At 34.2% G+C, this 25,576-nt stretch overlaps 1 protein-coding gene across 15 annotated transcripts in view; it reads right to left on the minus strand.

Annotated features, from left to right (window-relative positions):
- SLC4A10 (solute carrier family 4 member 10) overlaps window positions 1-25,576 on the minus strand; it is a 313,419-nt gene that overhangs the window by 20,576 nt on the left and 267,267 nt on the right. For all 15 annotated transcript variants that reach the window (XM_069472125.1, XM_069472121.1, XM_069472113.1 and 12 more), the window contains 7 exons: window positions 23,255-23,360; window positions 17,694-17,855; window positions 16,121-16,234; window positions 14,479-14,640; window positions 6,783-7,034; window positions 5,505-5,573; window positions 193-366 (listed from right to left, as the gene is read on the minus strand). In XM_069472125.1, the coding sequence (XP_069328226.1) occupies window positions 193-366; window positions 5,505-5,573; window positions 6,783-7,034; window positions 14,479-14,640; window positions 16,121-16,234; window positions 17,694-17,855; window positions 23,255-23,360 (1,039 nt within the window). The remainder of the gene's footprint in view (window positions 1-192; window positions 367-5,504; window positions 5,574-6,782; window positions 7,035-14,478; window positions 14,641-16,120; window positions 16,235-17,693; window positions 17,856-23,254; window positions 23,361-25,576) is intronic.

Genomic DNA, 25,576 nt, shown 5'->3' on the forward strand with positions numbered 1-25,576 from the left:
GTAGAAAACAAGTCAGTTTCTATTAGGGCTGAGATTAAAGTAACACATGTATCTTAAGTCACTAATTTTAGTACCAAAGTTTGTACTGGGATTTCCAATAATCATTGTTCCAATTTTAGTCCACGTGTTTGTGTTTCCAAAGAGACCAGAAAAATCAGAGAAAGAGAAAAAGAGTTGACAGAGGTTTCATACCATCATGGGAAAGACAATAGCAGCTCTTGAAACTTTTATTATCCACAAAAGGCCAAGGCAACTCATCTGAATAATTGTGAAGAGATGGACTTTTCGAAGTGGTACATGCCTTAGATATATAAAGTCTGGTTGATGTTTTGCAGGCATCCAGAAGAGCTTTATTCTATCAAAGAGCTAAAAGATTAAACACACTAAATTTCTCTTAGGAGTAAGATAACAATAAAAGTAGGAAAAGTTGATGTTTAATATGGTCCAAAATTTTACGTTCACATGACATATCTGAATTACACTAAAGTTGATATTTGAGCATTAGGACAATGGGATTATTATGCTTACACTCTGAATTTCTATAATTTCTGTCTAAGAATATCCCACATTTTCTCAAATATGGTTATAATTTAGAAGAGTTTAAAAATGGTAAAGCCAATGCTACATGTTGCTCTCTTGGAGAGTAGAGCCCTGGGAGTTAAAACATAATCACCACCCTCTTTTTCATTGTCACATCACAATCTCTTCCCTTATTTGCCTCTCAAGTATTGGGCTTCCTGGATACCCATTCTCTGTTCTCTTCTCTCCTGGAATAGTTCATCCGTACCCATGGCTTTGATTTTCACATACTTGCTAATGACTCCCAAACCTAGCTCTCTGCCTTGGCTTTCTTTCTCTCTCCTGAATTCTAGACCCATATCTGGCTGCAGAGTAGGATGTTTTAACCTCCTTGCTTTGACTCTGTTGTTTTGACTTAGCCACTTCAATTTTCAAGAAAGGTTTTGATGCTAAGTTTACAAATACAACATCTTAACCATGAAGATTAAACTACCCCCATAATATCCTGAAATTAAAAAAAAAGATTTAAGCTAGATACATTTTTGTTAATAAAGTGTTTTCCAGAGCAAATTTTTAACTGAATTTCTTGATTAATTTCCAATACTGCACAGTCAAACCTTTTATGTATTTTAATTGCATTTTAATAAAATTATTTTCATTTGGATGAATGATATTTATGTTTCAATTTTGTCATATAGTACAATTATTTTCATACTACCTAATATTATTGTTATAGATTGGACTCTGAGGCCTTTTTTCTTTTCTTTTCTTTTTTTTTTTTTGAGACAGAATCTCACTCTGTTGCCCCAGGTAAAGTACAATGGCATCATCATAGCTCACTGCAAGCTCCAACTCCTGGACTCAAGCGATCCTCCTGCCTCTGAGGCCATTTTTATCAAGCAAATCAAATTTTCTCAAGTTGAATTCTATAGATTAAATTTTCACAAGAAGCTTAAATCTTCATACATTTTACTTACTAACAAATTATACTGCATGTTTTATTTTATGTGGATCATTTGGATAATTTTTCTCAGGCCAATTTTTGCAGTTTTCAATGTTTCCAACAAGAGGTGATTATTTAGAAAATAATGGTTTCAATCACTGTCAGTCACTGTTCTATTTCATGCCATTTCTACAGTAATATGCATTTTCAAAAGAGTATTTAGATTTTATTAGATAATTTATTAAAAAACTGTAAGCAATTCTTATCAAATATTCCAAAATCACTTTAATATGCAGACAGACAAATGTCCATGGAGTCAAATCATCCTGTTTTACCAAAACTTGCTTGTACCTATAATAAGAATCCCAAACTCAACATAACCCTATCTTTCCCTCTTGTATTGTCTATCTTACGGCATGACATGATCTTTCGTACCTCAGTTACCTAAACCAGACTCATACATACATTAATTCATCCACTGACCATTCATTAATTCATATTCATTCATATCTTCCAAAAACATTTATTGAAACTTCTAGGAAGAGTACTAAGTGCTGAACTCATTCCTGATTCATCTCTCTCTGTACTGTTCATATATATGTCATTAAGTCTTTTTATTTCCACTTCCTAAATACCTTTTAAAATTAGAAGTCATTAAATAAACAACTAAAACTTGGTGCATAATGGAGGTGGGAATATGAAAGAAATAAAATCTTCTAACTTAAAACTGAGTATTCCCTTTTCTATAGGACTAATTTTTCCCAGCCACCATTTCTCCATTTGTGGAGTTCTGTTATTGCATAAGTGTACTTTAGTGTGTGGGTGCTTCAATTGTTATTGTTTAAATGGCACATTTGCTTTACTTTGGATTCCTAAAGTGTTGGAATGAATATAGATGTGGTTATATATCTGAATACAGAAACAGCATTCATGAGAACACTGTGATCTGTTTTTTCTGCCATGTTTCACAGTGAGAAGCCTAGATAATAAGTTTCTTAATATTGCCAAACAAGCAGGTAACATACAGATTCCTCCAACATATAGGGTAACAAAGTATAATAACATGCTCCTTGAACTGTTGATATTCAGTGTATATTTAAGTAATAATAATCGTGGTAAATGTATCCTGAGTTTTGCATTTGGCTTTTAGCATGTCCCAATATCAGTATCACATTTCTCCATCCAGTTAGCTACAATTCCAAATAGTCCTTTCACAAACCCTGTTTCTCAGTGTGAGACCCTGTTTGTCAACGTGTGACCTGGCTTGCTGCTTCATTTGTGTTATTTAAAATTCATTATACTTAACTTATGGGCCTTTTACAATGTTTTCTTCAATTTTCATTTAAAAGATTCACACCCCAAATAATTCCAACACTTGACATTCTTGTTTAATTCTAAAACTCATGGGTATAAAATAATGTGAATGGAATTAGGGGGAAAAATCTGTTGAAACCTATCAAAATGATTTTACTTTGTTTCTTAAACTTCTGCTGCTGTATTTATGTAAGCCTGGGGCCTAATAATAAATACTTTTCACTTACAGATGAAATTAGTACTCGTGGAACTTTTGCCAGAGGCAAAAAATAAAAACAACAACCAAAAAAAAAACCCCAGCAAAACAAATAAATAAAACCTCTTCGTTACTCTTCCCTATCTGGCTTACCAGAGCAATTCTATCAAAATACCACTTTCCTACATGAGATTTTTTTAAATGAGCAAATTAAATCTAATTTGAGCAAAATTTAAACACATAACACCTCTCAGCCATCTCCCTCTCCCAGTTAAGTTTACCCCACACTGGGATGAAGGGTCAGTCATACTATCTACTTTGGGTGTTCAGTGGTCTTACAATGACTTCATTTTGAAGGTTGCCTCAGTCTGACATCCTGCACTATCCTAAGGCCTGAGTGCTGTTTCTTCTCCCAAAGTCAGAAGCCAGTTAGTTGTTCATTCAGGAACTGAGATCCTGTGCTACTTGTCCTTTGGTCAGGTGACTATTTTTTTGTATGTTCTGAAGAGGAATGAATCTAGTTGTGTCATAGAAAATACTGCAATTTCTATTTTCCTTTTAATTGAAAAAACAACTCTATACCATAAATAAGCCTCTAGCCTCATTTCCAATAAAATGTGAGTGTTTGGGCTAAATAATGTTGTTATAAAACAAGATTCTTCAAAGGACAATTTAAGTAGAAATCTGTGTTACTTTCCTAGGGCTGCCACAACAAATTATCACAACTTGGCAGTTTAAATCACTAGAAATTTATTCTTTCACAGTTGTGGAGGCCAGAAGTCTGAAAACAAGATGTTGGCAGGGCCATACTCCCTTTGAAGGTCCTAGGGGAGAAAATTTCCTTGGCTCTTCCAGCTTCTGGTGGCTCCTGTCATCCTTGGCTGGTGGCAGCAAAACTCCAGTCTCTTCCTCCATTGCCACATAACCTTGTTCCCTGTGTCTTTCTGTGTCCTCTCCTCTTATAAGAACCACAGTCACTAGATTTAGGGCCCACCCTAAATCCATGATAATCTCTTGAGATGCATATCTAATTAAATCTGCAAAGACTCTATTTCCAAATAAGGTCACATTCTAAAATTCCAGGTAGACATAACACTCACTATTCAGTCCCTAACAGTATCCTAAAGAAATAAGCAGGAAGAATGTGCCAACAGCCTCTGTAGGGGTTTCGAACATACTTGTGGAGGTTTTAAAATGTGTCCATATATTCTTTGATACTCTTCTCTTCAAGAAACGGAGTTTTCCCTTTCCCTCCTCTTGTGTGTAAGCTAAACTTAATGACTCACTTCTATAACAAAAAGAAAAAAGTAGAAATTACCGTGTGTGACTTTGGAGATGAAGTCAAAAGGCACTGTGACTTCACCCTCACTCTCTATCTGGTATTGCTCACTCTGAGGGAGTTAGGTTCCATGTCCCAAGGACACATAAGTACTCTATGAAGAGGCAACTGTAGCAAAAAGCTGAGGCCTCCTACCAACAGCCAGAAAGGAAACCATGCCTCTTACCCACAGCTGTGTTATAGCCATCTGAAAGTAGATCTTCTAGCCCTATCAAGCCTTCAGCTGACTGTGGCCCTGGTCCACATCCTGACTGCAACCACCTGAGACATCTTGAGCCAGAACCACCTGGCTAATCTGTTGCCAAATTCATGACTCCCAGAAACTGTGAGATAATAAATGTTTGCTGTTTTAAGTTGCTAAATTGTATAATAATCTGTTATGCAGCGATAGAAAACTAATACAATGTCTAAAATATATAACCAATGCTTACTTAAACAATGCATAGTTTTCTGTATATTCAAAACTGTCTTACCCTATGCCTTCATTGTTAGCCTAATTTTTAAAATAATTCTATAGATACAATTGTAATAATAACAGAAAAACAAATATAAAAGGAAAAAAATTACCTAGGATCTCACTATTTCAACAAATTATTTTTATTTCTCCATCTTCCTTTTTAATCTTGCTCAAACTCATAGCTTTATCAACCTATGGTAGGTAGTTTTTCACTTTGCATTATGTCATTAGCATTTTTACCATGTTGCTTTTGTGGTCATCATAATTATAAATTTTCAGTGACTGTACCACAGATTACTTAATTATTTTACTGCTGTTGGATAATTGGGTTATTTCTAATATTTTAATATATGTATTACAATGAACATCTTTTGGTGTCAAGCTTTTTTCTATTCTCATGGATACAAGTCCATAAAAATGATTAGAGTGTCAAAGATTACAAGCATTTGGATATATCTAGAAGTGTACTGCTATTAGTTTTCTAAGAGAGCTGTAAAATCTAAACCTCTTACAGTTTTAATATACATATGGTAAAGTACTCTTAAGATTATGAATCTTAGATGCTGGAGAGAATCTTCCTTAACTTTTGTAACTCTGATCAGTTTGAATAAATTTAATTGTGATCTAAAATCTGCTCCTCGGGTGATGTCCTTTTCTTAGCTGTCCCATGACTTATCATCAATAGACCTTAAGATAAGTCATCAGAGATGTGCTTGCAGTATTGTAAGTAATTTACCTGAATTCCCTTTAGAGATGAAGCACCCATATAAAGAAACACTCCATATAGCACTGGCATGGGAATAAACTGTAAAAGAACAATTAGAGAAAAGGCACAAATTATTTTAAAATATAATGTGGTCATGCTATTTTGCACTTACCAAAGAGAAAAACAGGGAAAAAGGGTATTTTAGAATAGAAGCAGTATAGTACAGAACCAGAAGACATGAATTCAAATTCCAGCTCTAGCACTTTTTAGCTGTGTAATCTTAAGTTACTTAAGCTCTCTGTGCCTTAGTTTCCCAGAATCTAAAAAGAGATGATAATAATAAGGTTGTTATAAGGATTCAATAGGTCAAAACCTGTTTAAAAAATTATGTGATATATAATGAACAATAATATTAACTATCTTCATGCCACTTTAGGCACAATTTGAATTTTGTTTCACAATGGTAAAATATTTGAATTAAAGGAAAAGAATAAAACTAACATTTAGATTTTGTTCATACATTATGTCAGATATTTTTAGACATGTGGGTTGTTCAAATTTTCTCTTTTTATTGGACTAGTTCACCATCATTCTATGTCTATAATTACTTATATAATGTAGAAATTAATTTTTGCAAACTTGTGTAAATGACTAAATTAAATCGAAAATTTCAAATTGTAGGCAACTAAAATGAATTATAATTTACAATGCAATTGGCATACCTTGGAAATACCTGCCAAAATTACATGACAAAATAATTACTCTTTAATGCTCTTCAAAATGGATTTCAATTATTGCATGAAAAAAATAAGTACATGCAATGATGATGTCCATGCATTTTTTTGGAGCATTTAAAATACAAAACTGTGTGTGTGACCATGACCATGACTGTGTTCATCTCTGCACCTCTTATAGTAAATAATATTAATTGTTAAGATATCTGTCCATTGACAAGAAAATAGAAAGTTTATGTAAGCTTGCAATCAACTTAGGTCACAAGTCTGTCAGAAATAATGAGTGACTTTTTCCCACAGTTTGATCACCATTTCAAAATTATTAAAACAATTTACATTTCAAATTTTATTTTGCCAGGCTAAATTTTTATATACGTAAAGGATTCTAAAATATAGGACATAATTTCTCTCCGTTAGGTTAAGAAAAATTATACAGACTTGGTAAAGAAAGTCATCACTTTCATTACATGCCATACAATATTTGTAAATGTATGGCTTAGATGCAAATGAAATTTTTAAACAATAATAAATATATTCTGCCTTCTCTCAAATTCATAAAGGTGAATTTCATTACCTTCAAAATACTGGTCATAAAGACTGATGAACCCATAAGAATAAAAATCATAAGCCCTGTAACCCTTTGCTCCCGAATGCCAAGAAATTTGGGTTGTTCTCCTGGAGCTGAGCATTCTGATTCCAGTTTTAGGCTGTTGACATGAGTGATGGAGAGGACCGTGGCAGCCACAAACCATGGCAGGCCCATGATGGAGCACACACCGAGCATGACAGCCACCATTAAGAGATCCAGATGGTACCCACAACCTTTCTGTTAAAAAAAAAAAAAAGAAAGGAAGGAAGGAAGAAAGAAACTGTGTCAACAACAGAGCTAAAAATGGCCTAATTGTGAATAGAAACCACTTCCTGTCAATACCTAAGAAACCCTTCATATCAGATCTCCTGGAGATAAACTCTTCTTAAACACTCAGTTGCCAATTGCCTACTTTCATCTCAGTGGGTGACTTTTACTGGGAAGAATAATATCATAGAACCTAAGCTCCCTTACATATGTTCATTTTTGTATCAATAGAGTGCTATCTTGTTCTCATTTGTTTCCATTTCAGAACTAGAAAAATTCAGCCTCCCCTTAAAAATGATAATTTTTGTATTTTCTGTCTCCTCTGTGATTCTAGCCCATTGTCACTGACCTCTGGGTGTTGCAAATTTAAGTGCCACCAAGGATCATGCAGGAAATGTAAAGGAGGAAAGAACAGGTGCAATGGGATATGTGGAGACTGCCCTCTTGGATAGACTGATTAGGTAAGGTTGTGAGGAGAGAAATCAAAGATGGGGAAAAGCATCATTCCCTTCTCCCTCTGTGCCCCACAGAAATTGAAATTGTAAAGCCTCAGCGGTAGCCAAAGGCTTGGCCTATTTTATGTTCCAATTTTTATTTTTAATTTTTAGTGATCACTTCATGAGAGGCAGTATAATAAGGTCGTTAAAAGTATGGGTTCTGGGCCGAGCGTGGTAGCTCACGCCTGTAATCCTAGCACTCTGGGAGGCCGAGGCGGGAGGATCGCTTGAGGTCAGGAGTTTGAGACCAGCCTGAGCAAGAGCGAGACCCCGTCTCTATTAAAAATAAAAAGAAATTATATGGACAGCTAAAACTATATATAGAAAAAATTAGCCAGGCATGGTGGTGCATGCCTGAAGTCCCAGCTACTCGGGAGGCTGAGGCAGAAGGATTGCTTGAGCCTAGGAGTTTGAGGTTGCTGTGAGCTAGGCTGACGCCATGGCACTCACTCTAGCCTGGGCAACAGAGCAAGACTCTGTCTCAAAAAAAAAAAAAAAAAGAATATGGGTTCTGGTGACAGACTGCCTGGAATCAAATGCTGGCACAACCAATGACTTTGGGAAAATCACTTAACCTCCTGTGCCTCTTTTTTCATATCTGAAAAATGATGATGATGATAATAGAAAGCACCTCATTGGATTGTTTTAAGAATTAAATTATTTACTTTTGAAAATCATTTAGGAGAATGTTTGCTATATAATAAGCACCCAGTAAATGTTAAGGTACAATTACATTCTAGTGGTTAAACAATAACTTTTTCTTTTGTACTCATTATGCTTCAAAGCTTCTCAATAAAACTGTATGTTTCTTAAGAGCAGACAACTTATCATATAATTTCTCAATATTTCCCATAGTTTTTAGCACAGTCATTGGCACACAATAAGTAATCAATAAAAGTTACAGAATGACTTTTTAATAATGAAATATGTATCACTGAAACATCTTAGAATTAAATTTAATAAGTATAATTTTAAAATAAATATAGCAGTTAAATTTGTTATTATGATCATGAGCAGAAATTTCCAGTTCTTCTAGAAGAATAATGTTGGCTGGCTTAGAGGCAGTTTTACCAAACTTCAAGCAATTTGTAGTTAATGTGAAAGCTCATATAGCCTAGAATGTGAAACATGCTGAGTATTTGCGGCTATTTGTTATGGTAGTGTTTTCTCTCTGCTATTTTATTTTGTTAATTGTCTTCTTATTAAGAAAAAGATTCTTAAAGTCAGTTGTGCTTCTTTTCCTTTCTGCTTATTCCTGCCAAATTATAAACGTGCAAGAGATAATAGTGAGGAGAAAATGGGAGATATTCGCCCAAGAACCTTTCCTACTGTGTTGTCACCAATTCAGTGATACTCGTTGTTGGGTCAGCTTAGCTGGGGCAATGCTACAGTTCACCAAAATATCTAAACTTGGATTCTTTGATGAATATGACACTGGAAACTTTTTTTGCAGGTAACTCAGGAAAGAATTTCATTTGTAAGAGCTGAGGAGTGGAAAGAGAAATATCCTGGTGTCAGCATAACCAAAAAGGCATAGGAAGAAACTTTACCAAGATCATAATATGGTCTCTTGGACCTTCTGCAAAACATTTTGGAAGATGTAGTTCCACTGAATAGGACTTTGGTTACTTTAAAACAGTGGTCCTAACCTTTTTGGCACCAGGGACCATTTCTGTGGAAGACAATTTTTCCACAGACTGGAGGTCTGGGGGGGGGATGGTTTCGGGATGATTCAAGCACATTACGTATATTGTGCACTTTATTTCTATTATTATTACATTGTAATATATAATGAAATAATTATAAAACTCACCATAATGCAGAATCAGTGGGAGCCCTGAGCTTGTTTTCCTGCAACTAGAGAGTCCCATCTGGGGCTGATGGGAGACTGTGACTCATCTGACAGGAGGCGGAGCTCAGACCGTGATGCGAGTAATGGAGAAGCAGCTGTAAATACAGACGCAGCTTTGCTTGCTCACCCACCACTCACTTCCCATTGTGCGGCCTGGTTCCTAACAGGCCAGGAACTGGTACCAGTCTGCAGCCTGGGGGTTGGGGAGCACAGCTTTAAAGGACAATGTCAAGCAGTTTGAGGAGTGTTTTGTCCTAGCCATTCTAGGATGAGGATATAGTGGTTAGGGTGAAGGCCCTAAGCACTCAAGGCCCTTCCTCTGAGGCAGTACAATATGAATGGCACCCCTGGAGCTATTTTGCAAAGTTGCTGCTGAGAGAGAATGAAAGATGTAAGAGTTTCAGGTTGCTGCAAGATGAACATCAGAGGAGGGCAGACACTGGGGCCCTGAAAGTAGGGCTTGGGTTTTTTAGCACACCTAAAAACTTTTTCAGGGTCCAAGCTCACTACAGCTTAATAACATGAGGGAGGTCTTCCTCATGATAGTGATTTCCTATAGCTCTTACTGAGTGTTTTAAAAATATGATACAAATGTAAACAGTGGGATTCTGGATTGCAGAAAGTGCACAAAATAATTCTTTCAGAGAGAATAATTTCCTTTTTAAATTTAGAAAGCTAGCTTTGAAAAGTACAAATATATACTGAAAACAAAAATATAATTTCCCCCTGATTATGTTGTAGAACAATGGGAGCATCTTGATTTAATGCAAACCAAAGGAAATAAAGCAGTTTTGGCACTTCCACTAATTAATCAGCATCCTTCTTGCCTTTCATTTTAAAACGTCTTTAAAAACTTGGTCTTTGTAACCAAATTATTAGCTGATAGGCATGCCAGCCAAAGGGAAGTATCCCTTTGTCAGACAGAGAACTTTGCACCACCTAACATATTTCTGTAGATTTTTTTCTCAAATAAAGACAGAACTAGAGCTTTTATTTTCACATTCATCCATGAATCACGGGAAATGGACATATGGGAGGAAAAGGGAGCACAGCAACAGGTGATGCTACACCAGACCCCACTAAAACCAACATGCAGCAAGACAAGAGGCCAGCCAAGAGGACCATCTGATACCCAGATGCCACTGCTGAAAAAATTCATTTCAAAGCTTGGCAGCAATTTCCTGCATCTGTCAAGTTAACCACATAAAAGACTATAGATTGACATGAAGAACCAGGCTGACAAAGAGGGCAGAAAAGAACATATCAAATGCCATAATCATCAAGAGAATGTGGTGCCAAATGAATGTTGCAAATGCATTCATTTACTCAAGTAATCCGGGATTGTATTGCTGTTTATTAAAAATGATGTCAAAAGAAGCCTGAACTGTCTACAGAAACATGTAGAAATCCCATAGTTGTATCTTAACAGAAACTTTCTTTTCTGTAAGATAATAAATCTGTTTCTTTTCACTTTCAGAGAATGTGCTTAAGAAAAAACCAAGCAGATATTTTTAATGCTTTTCAAAGGGATTCAGTTAACCTATGCCCATTCCACTTCTTTAAGGAAGAAACAAACAAAATGCTATAGAGAGTATGGATTTATATGTATAGCTATATATAACACATATGATACTTTGCATTCTCAAATTTTTTACAGTTTGCCGTTTCTTTCACTCTTGAGCCACCCAAAGGATCATGAGGGCAGCGAGTTGGCATTTTGCTAATTTTGAGCTCCCTCATTCTCACGGAATAGTCACTTAGAGAGTTGGGCCTACCCTAATGCAGCAAGACACAGCTTTATTGTGTATGTAGTAACACTCACAAAATGATAAAAACATTTTTGCTGGCATGAGAAGCATCATCTAAAAGAAAAATGACTATTAGTTCTGGCAATGGAGGTGAAGAAAAAGTGAAAATATCTAAAATACAAGTTTGGGGAGAGAGAAAGAACAAAATGAGGAATTCTGAGTTGACTTAGATATATGATGTTGAGTCTACCAGGTGCTTGATACCGAAACTAGAAAACATGATTCATTGAACAATTTTAGGGAATGCTCCAACCAAGGCAAAAATGGGTTTTCAAGTCATAAAAGAAAATTAGCAAAAGCTGAAAATGGTTTTCACAAGCAGTTAAGTTGTAGTCTGGGGATAAACTCAAGAAACACATCTTTTAGTGAAAATGTGGTTCAAGTCAAAGCTAGGAGCCTTTGCAAATATTTCAGTGAAGCAACAGGTGGGGAAAACGACCATGGAACAAACCAGTTACTATGAATGAATAATGTTCTGAGAAGGTGATTTTGTTGTTATTAACAGGAAAATCATCAGAGTCAGACCACACTCTACTAAAGCTTACTGGAGACAAGGGCTATAGGCCCCAAAGAGTTTGATGTAGCCAAAATATGTCTTCAGTGGAAGTAACTTGCTTTGAATATATCCATATCCAAGGAAGAGCATGGAGTTTTCAGGCTCATAGTGGCCAAAAATAGACTGATTCTTCTACCCGTGGCAATATAGCTGAGTTGATGACTAAGTCAGATTTGCTCTATCGTTTACTAAATCCAGGATGTTAAGGGGCAAATATTTGAATTTTTTAATTATATAATCACTTTTTGGACAATAAAAAAGTTTAGTAACGTAGCCTCAGGTTTATTTCAGTGACAAAAATATTAAATTCCTTAGTTCTGCATTTAATTCTATAATGCAAGTACTTGAAAGGCCCACTTAAAGAATGCTTTACTACATTTTAGTTATTCTGCACTATATGTAAAGGAGAAAATTAGTGTATTTGTCAGTTTGGAGCTTTGGAAAGGCTGTGAATGTCAAGGGCCAATACTGGCTCATGAAGAGCAAGGAGTAAGAGAGCAAGAGATGTGTGATTTATAAGACAGAAGAGACCTGGAAAGAGCAAGGATACAGAACAGCAAAAAAGGTAGTATCACCCTCAGCAAATCTTCGTTTACTTCTAACTTTGTTTTCATGTGATTTCATTAATACTTAGAAAAAATGCTGGCTGAATCAGTTTAACTGATAGCCTTTACACAGGGTAATTTTTCAGTGAAGTCACTGGGATTTCTGCTGAATTATAAAGGCTAAAAAAATCATTCTTTGAAAGGTAAACAATGATAATATAGCTTACTTTCTTCCTAAAATAGGAGTTTTTAGTTCATTTTTAGACATGTATCATATAATGAAATATATATGGCAATTAAAAATGAGAAGTCAGATATATATTGTTGATATGGGATGAAAAAAAGGAGCAACATGTACTATGAAAATATATATTTGGGTATGTATCAAAATGTAAACAATGTTATCTCTAGGTAAGGAAATACTTTTGTTTTTAACTTTTTAAGTTATCTGTATTACTTTATAAACAGAAAAATAGAGATGCTTTCAGTTTAAAACAATAAACTTGTATCTAGGAAAAATGTTTTCCTACTCTTTAGAGAGTGGCAGAGTAACATAATATTCAACATAAAGTGCTTAAACTTGTTTTATAGATCTATTTAATTAACTGTGTAACTTCAATAATAAAGTCATGATGGTATTTGCTTTTGCAGAAGGGATATTTTAAAGCAAATAATATTTTTAAAATATTGATATTAAATAACTGGGCTATTAAATTTGGAAATCTGAATTCCTTATTTTGAGAAAGAATTCTGTAAACGATTCCAAATTTCCAATATTGAATGGCCTCGTTCAGTGGTGTTTTGAAGCCAACTCATATGGACTTAGTGAGGCAATTACAAAATTTTCCTGCCAGTTGATGTCACATCAATAGCTTGAAATGGGCCATAAGAGGAGTATTCACACCATGGAAATAGGCAAACATTATAAATTGGGGTCTCTCTCTCTTGTTTTACACTAAAACATGTACTGGCACACTACTGCTCTAGTTCCTAAGATTTTATGAGATATTTTTATAAAATATATTCTTAATAAACATTTTGTTAAAAACTGCAAGTGAGTTGAATGAACTCTTTTTTAAAAAGGTTTTGAGAACTCTTAAGTTACTTTCTACAAACAGAATGAAGAATGCCCTTTGTTTTGAGATAGACACACATTCTCTCCAATATGTACACAAAATTTCCTCTCAGTAAGACCTATTACAAACATGTGTGCTTTCCTACATTTATGTAACTATTATATCCCATCAAAAAGTTTAATCAGAGATTTTTTCATCTCTCTAACATACTTATAAAATTCTATAAAATATGATTTCTGTTGCTCTGACAATGATTTTTTTTCTTAGAGTTTAAAGGGTATGTGAAGATAGCTGGAAATTTCCCCATGATACCAGAACAAAACAAGATTATGCATGTTCTATTTTTACAAGGGTTGATTCAGATTATTTTAACTATTCAGGGATTGCATTGATTTTATTTAACATATTCCTGTAAGTGATAGTGCTCACATTACATATCTCAGACAAATTGCATACCAGTAAACAACTTTGATTATTCAAAATTACAAAATGGCAGGGTCAGAATATGTAAGCTACATCCATGTTTATTCTCTTTATAAAAAAACTTATTGAAATCTGCAGTAAAACTCACAGATGTCACCTACAAACTATAACATTTATGGCTACGTTTTGTTGTTATAGGCAGCAGAGAATAATAATTAAAGAAAATGAGAAATATCTGAAGATGTAATTTTGTTTCAATAATAAATTCAATGTAATAAATATACCTAGGATTAAATAGAGGAATAGAGGAATCTCTGATGTAAGACAAGTTAGTAAGGTTGTACACTTCATTAGAATAGATTGTTATTTCATTAAAATATGTTAAACATGGTAAAATTGAAACTTTGACAATGTTTTTTAAGACCTGAAGATAAGGGCTCAGACTTTACAGCTCAGCCAAGTGCTACAAACAAATAAATTTTCATCTTATTGTAAGACAAAATATCTTGTAAGACAATAAACATTTAGAATCTAAAAACATCATTTCAATATTTCACTGTATTGATTTGAATACAGAATACTGGCAAAGTCTAATGAACATCAATTGATGTCAGTCAAATTAGAATTATTTACATTAAAATGTATGTTAAAATATACCTTTAGCTTATGTTCTTTTCTATTGATGATGACAGCTGTAATCTGTTGGTCCATAAAAATCAGAATAGTACAAAGCAAAGCTGGAATAACAGCAGCTATTACTGTCCACCATGGATTGGGACCTAAAGGTGTAACAAACCAGCCACGATCATCTCTGGTGGGCTGTAAAAAGTAAAAGAATATACATAGTTATTAACTGGACTAATGGATACCTAATCAAATTAAGTCTTACAGATGCAATAAGGAAAGTCCTAATCATAAACTGTTGAGCTGAGTGGTCTATAATGAATAACAATAATACTCATAAAGCATTTATAAGGTAGCAGGCACCATCATAAGTGCTGTAAATATTTTAACTCATTTTTTCTTCACAACACCAGAAAGAAGATGATACAGATAAGAAAACTGAGGCACAGAAAAATCCAGTAAATTGCCAAGGTCCCAAATTTAGTAAGTGGCAGAGATGGATTTGAACTCTGACAGAGTGCCTCAAAAAAATCTATGTTCTTAATTAATACCTATAAAAATAGAATAATATTAATATTTACTATTTACTATTGGCAAATTTATTTACATTTACAAATACCATGTTGGTCACTGTCCTAGAACTGAGATACAAGGATAAATAAGTCAGAGTCTTCTTGCAGTTTGGAATCAGAGACAGACATATAAAAAGAATATCTAAATATGGTATTGTAATAGTTATTTTGATGTGTGCACAGGCTATGGTGCAAAAATGGAAAAAAATACACTTGATCACATCAGAGGCTCAAGGAAGGGTCCCAAACATGGCTGATGTCTGAGATGATTCTTAAAGGAACTCACTCTGACAATGACCCTATGAGGGTCCCCAGCCCTATTTGGGAGATGAGAAAATGGAGGCTCAGAAAGAATAAGGAACTGGCTCAGGGTCACCATAGGTTGAGTATCCACAATCCGAAAATCTGAAATCTGAAATTCTCCAAAATCCAAAACTTTTTGAACACCAGCATGATGCCACAAGTGGAAAATCAAACCTGACCTCATGTGACAGGTCATACATATTACTAAAAATATTGTATAAAATTACCTTCAGACTATGTGTATAAGTTTTATATGAAACCTAAATGGATTTTGTGTTTAGACTTAGGTTACATCCCCAAGATATCTCATTGTGTTTTTTCAAATATTTCAAAATCCAAAACAATCTGAAATCTGAAATACTTCTAGTCCCAAGCATTTCAGATAAGGGATACTCAACCTGTATCTCATTAGTAATATGGTCAGAATTCTATTCCAGACCTATCTTTACCTGTTTTTCAAGCCCTATCTGCTATGCAGTTCTGCATCAAGATAATGCATTTCCCTTAGTTTCGAAATGCTTCTTTAACTGTTATGAGTGTTGTATATAGATATATCAATTGCTACAGTTGACAGGAAATTTTTTGAAGAAACCAGTAGGTTTCTATTTTGTAATTTTTATTTTTTTAAATATTAGACCAAAATTTTAGTCATGCTGTGCATACTTTATTTTCTGCTCTATTAATCTATATTCTTCATATTTTCATGAAAATCATAAGCACTAGGGTGACAGACATCATTTAAATGAAGATTAGACCTAGAGAGATGGAGAGATATAGAGTAAGTGGTAGGATAAATTCACCTTGAAAACACTTGGTACTTGCAGCTTTGGAGATGGGATTCCAATGGCATAGTCAATTAAAACCATACACAGAATTGTAAGAAAGACAGCAAAGTCACTCACTATGGACCGAACCTAAAAATAATGAAAACACTTTGTCACTTGAAGGAGCTATAAATATCGAGGAATATTCCAGAACATAATCTGGAATCACACTTTATAAGCACTTTATGATATATATCTTAATATTATATTTTATGCATACCGTAAGATTATCATTAGCTCTGTCAGAACCTGAATATATGTTTATGTATTGCTATCTTTAAGATTGGTACACACTCAAAATTTCCAGAATGAGGCATTATGGAATAGCTACATGATGGTTGTGCTGTTTTCAATATGTATTTAAAATCTAAGTTTATTATGAACTCAAGTATGTGAATATTTAGAACACAGAATAAGGTGATATGGCCAGAATCTGGTTGAATTTTAGGGGTCTTTCTCACATAAGTAACATTTTAATATGATAAACCTGAAGTACCATAAAATAAAATTATCTATTTTTATTGAAGCATAATGTTTTAGCTTATCTATTATATAAGTATGGCAGTTGGGAATATACACAACAGAGCGGGAAATTTAAAATTTATTCTACATAAGCCAATTTTTAAAGCCATTTTTTATTTATAAGGCCAATTTTGAGCAAATATCCTCATACAATTATCAACAAGATCTGGTTTCTTTTAAGATGCTTTATGACACACACATACAAAATGCTTGAGATTGTTGTTTCAGTTTAACAAAATTTTTTTTGTATTAATAAGACTATGTTTTTGGCAGAAAAATCTTATTATACCTTAGGGAAGGAGGAGGTGACCAAAAAAAGCCCTCTGTGGAAGGAACAGTTCTTGAAACATTTTCCCAGAGTGGAATTTTAATTATAATCTATAGCTCATCCCTAAAAAGCTTATTTCCTTGTTTCTTTTCTTTTCTTTTTTTTTTTTCTTTTTCTTTTTTTTTTTTTTTTTGGCGGAATCAGACATTATAGGTGTTACTTTGCAGTGTTAAATATTGAACTAAGCTGTTTCTCTGTTTACTTTCCTTTCCAAATATGCAGATGCAAACGTGGTGGGTTAGGGGGAGCGACTGACGCTTTAAAAACTGAAAAAGAGAATAGTGTTCCAATGAGTCTTGTAGGGGCTTTCCCAATTAGAGAATGTAGCATAGGTTCCTCTGAGGTATCTGTCACGCTGGAATAGTTCCCACCGTTCACTGGGCAAGAAAGTGACAATCAGTAACGCAATGTGTGCTGTGAATTTCCAAAAACCTCAGTGGGAAAGTGGGAGTTGATCCTTGGGGTCTCCAGTGAGGAGAAACGCCCACACGGAATGTGCACTCCTGGCACCTGCGGCACAAAACGCTCAGCCCCCTCCCCGCCCCCACCCCAAACTGGCAGCTCACTCACACAAAAGCCTTCCAGTGGCTTCCTTCATTACAGCAATTGCTCTTTCTTTTACTCTCAAACACACAGGACTTCAGAACATGTTGTATGTTAGTTTACAATTACATCAGAAAATTAAAATAGTCTGAGTACCTTGGTTGGAAAATATCGGCTAGTCTTGAACTGCTTCAGGGTGGCTGACAGAGTAACGGTGGAAAAGAACAGAATCACCGACCAAAATAGAACATCTGGAACATACGGATGATCATGGCCACAGGCTCGTCCAACGTACTCTCCATGCAGTGACTTGCATTCCTGCCAGAGGATGTAAAACAGATGCAGCTATTGAGAAAAAACTGGATGCATTTCTTTCAGAAAACTAACATCTTCTGATCAATAGCAGTGAGATGCTGAAGCTTTGCACTGACGGATCTCACAATGATTTAAGGACATTACATTATGCTTTTCAAATTTTATTTGCCTAGATAGTGAGAAATATCAAAGATTTATATTATATAAAATCTGAACACAAGGCATTTTTTAAACTGTAAATTTAAATCTATAAAACTAATTGACTTCCCAGTTAATGTATATTCAACTTAGTATCTTCTAAGTTCCTAACACCAGATTTATTGAAAATATGACATATTTGATAGTGAATGGTTATTAAGGTTAGACACTATGCCAAGTCACTTAAATACATCCCTTTAATTATTTCTCATACCAACCCTACAAAGTAGGTAGATGCCATTATTTCTATTTCATGTCTGAGGAAACGAGGTATAGAGAGGAGAGGTTAAATAATTTGTTGTGGCCTCACCACTGCTGGGTGGCAGCAGAGATGTGATGAAAATATAATTCCTGAAGTGGGAATGTTATTGCATATTAAAGAACAATGATTTTGTAGAATTATCTAATCCAAAAGCTATCAAGAAAGAAGAGAAAGGCAACGAGAAAGCTATGTTATATAATTACCGAAATTAAATTGTGAGTCAAAGAGGGACTATTGAACTTGGATTAAAGAACAAACGAGAAAAAAATTACTACATGAGCAAGGCAAAGCTCATGTTTTACTATGACTTCTCCGTGGTCTTTTTTTCTGGTACTATGTTTCTATAAGCCCCTGAAGAATCACGTCTAATTACTGTCTTGGCCATGAGGTGGCAGCAAAGTCAAAAAAATTTTCTTTCTCCAAGAAAAAAACAAATATTTTGAAAGAAAAAAATTCTTTTAAACTCATTTTGGTTTCTCTTATTTTATTTAAAAATTAAGATTACTAAAGTATTTATTTTTTATTTAAAAACATAGAAAAGAATGATTTAAATGATCCAGTGACTCATTGTTCCTTGAGATATTCTGGCCCTGAACAAAAACTGAATTGTACAGAGAGATCTTAGGAAAAACTATGGACTGGTAGATTGATCACCAACATAGAATCTGCCTAATTAATCAGACATCAAGCCCTGGAATCCTTGTATAGTGTAAAATAAATACTTTCAAAAGATTCTAGAATAAATCACAAATAGCTACCTTGTCATCAGAAAACAAACAACCAGTAAAATTTACGTGGAGTAGGTAGCTATCCTAAGCCTAAGATTATTGAGAAATATGGTTATTATACCTTATAATTGTCTAAAAGTATCTGCCCTCTTTTCTAATCTAACTGCAAAAACCTTCCTTGATAGCTAAAGTTGAATTCTCATTATCCACGTTAAGCTAACACAGAGGACTATAAAACTTGGCTAATTGAAAAATCGCAGAAAAATCCCCCAGGCCTTAATTATAGCTTTAATTTTCCTTCTCTCAAAACTCTGTAAAAATAGATAAAGTAGCAAAAATGAATCTTTGTGTTTTTTAGCCTCTTCTCCTGCGCCTGTCTAGAGATGCTAGTAGAGCAATCACTAAGCAATGGGGTAAGCAAAATGACTAAGCAACAAACAGGAACTAAAAGTTCTGTGATAAACACATTATCTATAGATTTGTGAGCATCTTCAGTCATTTGTACAGGTATACAAGTCTGCTAAATGGTCCTTGAATTTGGCTGGGTCTTGGTCTCAAGTTTTTAGAACATAGATGCTATTTAAAGGATCACTTAACTATCTTACAACCTATAATAAATTGCCAGTGGTCTGCATAGTTACTTTAATTCAAAGAAAATTTGAAAATGTTATTTATTTTTCTTTTTTTGGAAGAAACAGGGTGTTAATTTCAAAAAAAAAAAAAAGAAAGAAAAAGAAAAAGAAAAACCATGACCTATTAAATTTGACATTTATTTTCAGGTTTAAACTAATTGTACCCCCAACATGGACACACATGCACAAGTACATGTACACATACACATGCACACATGCATGTATGTGCACACACACATACAGAATAAGTCCTGAAATTTAGAAGTGAAAACCAAATCCAAATCCTGCTCTCTTCTTTTGAGTCTAACATATGGTTTCACTTGCAATGGGTACTCAAAAAATGCTTGTTGACAAACTGATTTCTACTAATTACTCTTCAAACACATTTTAAGTTTCAACAATTCTATAAGTTGGCAAAAGTTATGTTTGATAAAATAAGAAATTAAAGTTGGAATTAGTGTCCTGCCCCTTATATATGTACAAGCTAAATACTGAATTCAGGCATTGAAACAGTATTTAACTAATTACTAGTTAACTGCTTGTAAATATTTTAAATCTTTATTTAAAGATTCTTTATAATGGCTGATTTTCAGATACTGCTAAAAATACCTACAACATCTAAGTATTCTAGCTTACCATAAATGTTTGCACTAAATAGTAAATATGTCAAATGAAACTATTTTTCAAAATGATCAGTATTTATCAAGTATTTAACACTTACTATGCATATAGCAGTTTAGGAGAATCAAAGAAATCTTAAGTTCTTTGCCCTTGCTGAGTGGCAAGGTATAAATTACAATTCATGAGATATGTAACAACTCAATAAAACAATACCGGACCTGCCAAATAAATAATAAGTAAATTAAATTACATCACTATTTTAACAAAATTTGTTAAAATAGCCATTAGCTCAGTGCTTTATTAATAAAGTACTTTGATGATGGTAGATTGATTATACTGAGGAGGAAAAATTAGCACTACAATTAAGACAAAAATTTTAACAGTCTTTGTTGACTTAAAAGTTATAAGATTTTTTTCATTATATAGCATTCCCTTTGGTTATAAAGGCTATTTCTGGTCAGTTATCAATTGCAAAAACTGCTCTTAACTAAGAAAAATAATATGAAAATTTCTGCCAGAATGTTAACAGCTAGTACAGAACTTAAAAAAAAAAAAAAAAAAAAAAACCACAATGCTACGGTTGCTTTGATTGCAAAATGGTTTTCACTGTACTCTGCTTGACCCTAAAACTTTTGACCCTAAAACTTTTAATACCTAAAATTAACTTATGACTAGCCAAATCAACTACACTGTAAGTCTGTCTCTTAGAAGATTATTATTCAGCATATGCTAATACATGGAATGAATATTATATTTAATATTAAACTATCAGAAAATCTAAATCACATAGAGTAAATAATTATGTTAAATAATTTAGATATGGGATTATTTGAGTTTTAAGGGGACATCAAGACAAGGGACATAAGCAAGGGACTCTTCCGACATAATATAGTTTAAAAAGGGGAATATAGGTAGAAGACCCACTACTGAATGAATCCACCATGATCGTATGTATAAATTTTGAATGACTAAGCATTCTTTCTTGATCAGCTCAACATTTCTTTTATTGTTTAATTTAAATGGCTCTCTGAGTAGAAGCAGCCTGGCAATGTTATTTTTCTAGGGAAAAATAGATGGAACAGAATAAATGTTAACAATAACAAGAGAAAACAACAAGAGTAAGTGAAGTCTTATTAAGAGAAAATGACTAGGGTAAGAATAAAGGTAGCAAAATACAGGTCAAGATAGAATTTCAGTTTTTTTGTTTGTTTGTTTGTTTTTGTTGAGACAGAGTCTCACTCTGTTGCCCGGGCTAGAGTGCCATGGAGTCAGCCTAGTTCATAGCAACCTCAAATTCCTGGGCTCAAGCAATCCTCCTGCCTCAGCCTCCTGAGTAGCTGGGACTACAGGCATGTGCCACCATGCCTAGCTAATTTTTTCTATATATATTTTTAGTTGGCCAGATAATTTCTTTCTATTTTTAGAAGAGACGGGGGTCTCACTCTTGCTCAGGCTGGTCTCGAACTCCTGACCTCAAACGATCCACCCACCTCGGCCTCCCAGAGTGCTAGGATTACAGGAGGAGCCACCGCACCTGGCCAGAATTTCAGTCTTGAAAGAACATGTTCAATGGGGAAAATTGAGAAAATAGGCAGTAGGTTATGTGCTCTTTTAAGAATCATGTTTAGAGTTTTATAATATCTGTACAACAACAAAAAATTTCTATGTTCCACTAACTGGACCACTTACAGAAATGGTATCTGTTTGATCAAATGAACTAGAATTCACATATTTTTTTGCTGATGGTTAAAATTTGAGCTTATACAGGTAGATAAAGTGGCAGAAGCTTTGTTTTTTTTTTTTTTGAGACAGAGTCTCACTTTGTTGCCCGGGCTAGAGTGAGTGCCATGGCGTCAGCCTAGCTCACAGCAACCTCAAACTCCTGGGCTCAAGCGATCCTACTGCCTCAGCCTCCCGAGTAGCTAGGACTACAGGCATGCGCCACCATGCCCGGCTAATTTTTTCTATATATATTTTAGTTGTCCATATAATTTCTTTCTATTTTTAGTAGAGACGGGGTCTCACTCTTGCTCAGGCTGGTCTCGAACTCCTGACCTTGAGCGATCCACCCGCCTCGGCCTCCCAGAGTGCTAGGATTACAGGCGTGAGCCACCGCGCCCGGCCTGCAGAAGCTTTGGATTGTAATATTTGTAACAGGGAAGAATAGAAAAGAAACTAGGGCTACTTTGGTTTTAATATTTATTAAAAAAAACTTATTCAAATTACAGGATCTTATCAAACAGAAGGATACAAATATATATATAGGAAAAGGACAAACATCATAATACTAGATTAAGAAAAATTGAGAAATGCAGCTATGAAAAAAAAGAAAGAAATCGCAAAGCAGCCAACGAAAATAAAACAAAGGCACAGGATTTAATTTTTTATAGGTAAAAAAAAAATGTTGCCATCCCCTTATTGAGTAGAAGATAACGGAAATGAGGAAGATCTTGTTGAGTGAGGTGCTAGCATTTTGTTAAGAAAAGTGACTTTTGTTCTTCCCAAAGCCTTTAGTATTTACACTAAAATATTAAAAACATCCCCTCCCCCTCAGCATATTCTGAACAGCTGGAGCAGTATTACAGAGTAAAGTAAAAGCGTTCTGGGTTCTTTACACAGAAGGCAGACTTAGTTCTGCCATCTGGTTTCATTTAGGTCAACACCACTTGTATTTAATGTGCTTTTAGTTCATTTCAGTCATATAAGTCTGTATCATGTGGGGTTTTAGATCAATTCAGGCCTACTGACTATTAGAAGCATTTTAATTTAATAATGAAAGATAATCCTAATATACTGATGAATATCTGAAATGAATTAAATTAAAATTAAAACAAATCTATCACTTCTACAATATTATGCATTCAAAAAAATTTTACCTTAGTGGCAGTAATTGATTCAAAATAACAAAAGCCCTAACAATAATGACTCAAAATATGACTTATTTTTCAATGTTTTACTTACTGACACAGTCAGGTTTTCCCAAATTATGTCAGAGGCAGAAATATTGGACTCCTTCCATTCCTTCAATGTGTCATTGCTGGGATTATGTGGTTCCACACAGTTACACCTGAAAAGGCAAAATAGTATCTTTTGTGAAATAAGTAGCTTTTTGTCTCTATACTCAAAACCAATGTACAGTGGGTTCTTCTTCCCCAGTCACAGCATTCCTTCATCTGACAGACAAGTAGTTAGTTCTTCCTAAACTACTGTACAACAGACCATTCCAAAAATCAAGATAGATATATTGCTATGTTCCTACACCACTCTATAGTGTTTCCTAGAATGAGTGGTCCTTATGATAATTATTTGCCCTTAAATTATAAGTAGAAAAATGATAAACATCCAAATCTTATTGTTATGTTTACCTATTTTAGTTAATATTATATAATCATACCAATTAAAATTAAAGGAGATATTTAATTCTAAAGGTCATTTATAATTTTGCTATATAATTTAAAATTAAAGGTAGGTTGAAATGAAAACTCGAGGTATGTAAGGATATACTCTTAGTGATGAGTGGTAGCCCTGTTAAAAATCAATCAACATACAAATTCTTTGAGTACCTATTACGTATAAGGTACCATGCTAAATGATGGATTGGGATGGGAGCAGCTAGAAGAATAAAGACTTGGAAATAGTGGTACTATTATGTAGTAGAAAACACAATTTATGACCTCACATTCTTTATAATTTTATAAATCAATGAGAAGATACCAGCAAATATAACCAACAAATTAATGGCCTTAGAAGTTGACCTCAATTTGTATACAGTTTGTTTTCTAAAAATTCATTAATAAACTTGATTTCCCCTTCAGAAAATATTTTCTTATAGAAGCATTTCATAAATGGTGGTTAGTCTCCCAGATTAACCCACAGACACTACGTAACTTGAAAGTTCTTGGACTGCTTTTTCGGTGATACTAATAGAACTGTAGAACCTAACTGCCATTTCTAAAATTATTACCATAGGAAAATATCTTATAGTTTCTACTTGGTAAACTTCTCTGCCTAAGCAATAGTCTCTCTTTTGTCTTCTATATCAGGGAACTAAGTCTATTTTACTTTACCACCACTTATTCATTCTTCGAAGAGTTATTGAGTGCCTCTTATTGCAAACAAAAACAAAAACAATACTCTACTTGAGTTGCATAACACAGACCAGACTGCCCTTGTTTTCACTAAGGGAGATTAGAGGATTCCCCAGCTGGGCTTGTTTGGGGATGGGCCTTGAAGAGGGCAGAGGGTTTCAGTGAGATGGTTGGTAACAAGTGTTTTAAAGAAATGGGATAAGGAAGTAGTAGATACTATGGTCAGTTGCAGTAACGTCCATGATAGCAGAAACAGGAGCCCCAGCAAAAGGAAAATGAAGATACCAGAGATGCAGTAAAAAACATTGATTAATACAGGTTGTTCCTAAATTACAGATTGGTTGTACAGTCATGGAACACAGGCCTTTATGTCAGATAGCTCTATCAATTACTGGCTGTGTGACCATGGGCAAATTATTTACCCACTCTAAATCTTGGTTTCCTCATATGTAAAATGTAGACGAAAATGCTTACTTAATAGAGCTATTGTTAAGAGTAAGTAAAATGATTAGACAGAGATATGATGTGCTATGATATGTATTAGGTGCCTAGTATATACACTTAGGCAGTTTGGGAATTGTGGCCGGTATCATCATGATCATTACCATTACTATTTTCGGGTTCCTTCTCTCGTCTTTCACAAAATGTAATAAACTATCAACTTTCACCTTGATATAACCCAAAAGGAACACTAGTGCTTTCTCCAATATTCTAGTATATCTTTATATTTTGCTTCCAATGCTTTAAGGAGACTTAAATTCTGACCAGCATTAGAACAGTTTTGCTACCATAACAAAGAACCTATTGAAAGAAGCAAAGTTCCTGTTTAATTTGAGTCTAGGTCGTTAGACCACTAAGCAAATACATTATAGATAATATATGCGTATCGAGAGGATAATTTAGTTAAAAAAGGACAAATTATTTAAAAGGAAATAACAGTAAAACCACTAAATCACTGACTATTTTCTAAAATTAAAAGTCAAGCCTGGCTTCTGGTTTAAGGTGGAAGACTGAACATAGTGTTTATTTTCTCTCATTAACTATAATTCATTGAGCAAAGGAATAATATAAAAAAGAAACATGACGGGAGACATCAACAAAAAAAGATATAAACAAATAAAAAACAAAAATCCTGTGAAAGCAAGATATTTCTAAACCATAACAGAGCAATTATAATGGCAATAATAGTACTTTT

This window comes from Eulemur rufifrons, chromosome 1 (assembly GCF_041146395.1).
Source record: "Eulemur rufifrons isolate Redbay chromosome 1, OSU_ERuf_1, whole genome shotgun sequence".
Lineage (NCBI taxonomy): Eukaryota > Metazoa > Chordata > Mammalia > Primates > Lemuridae > Eulemur > Eulemur rufifrons.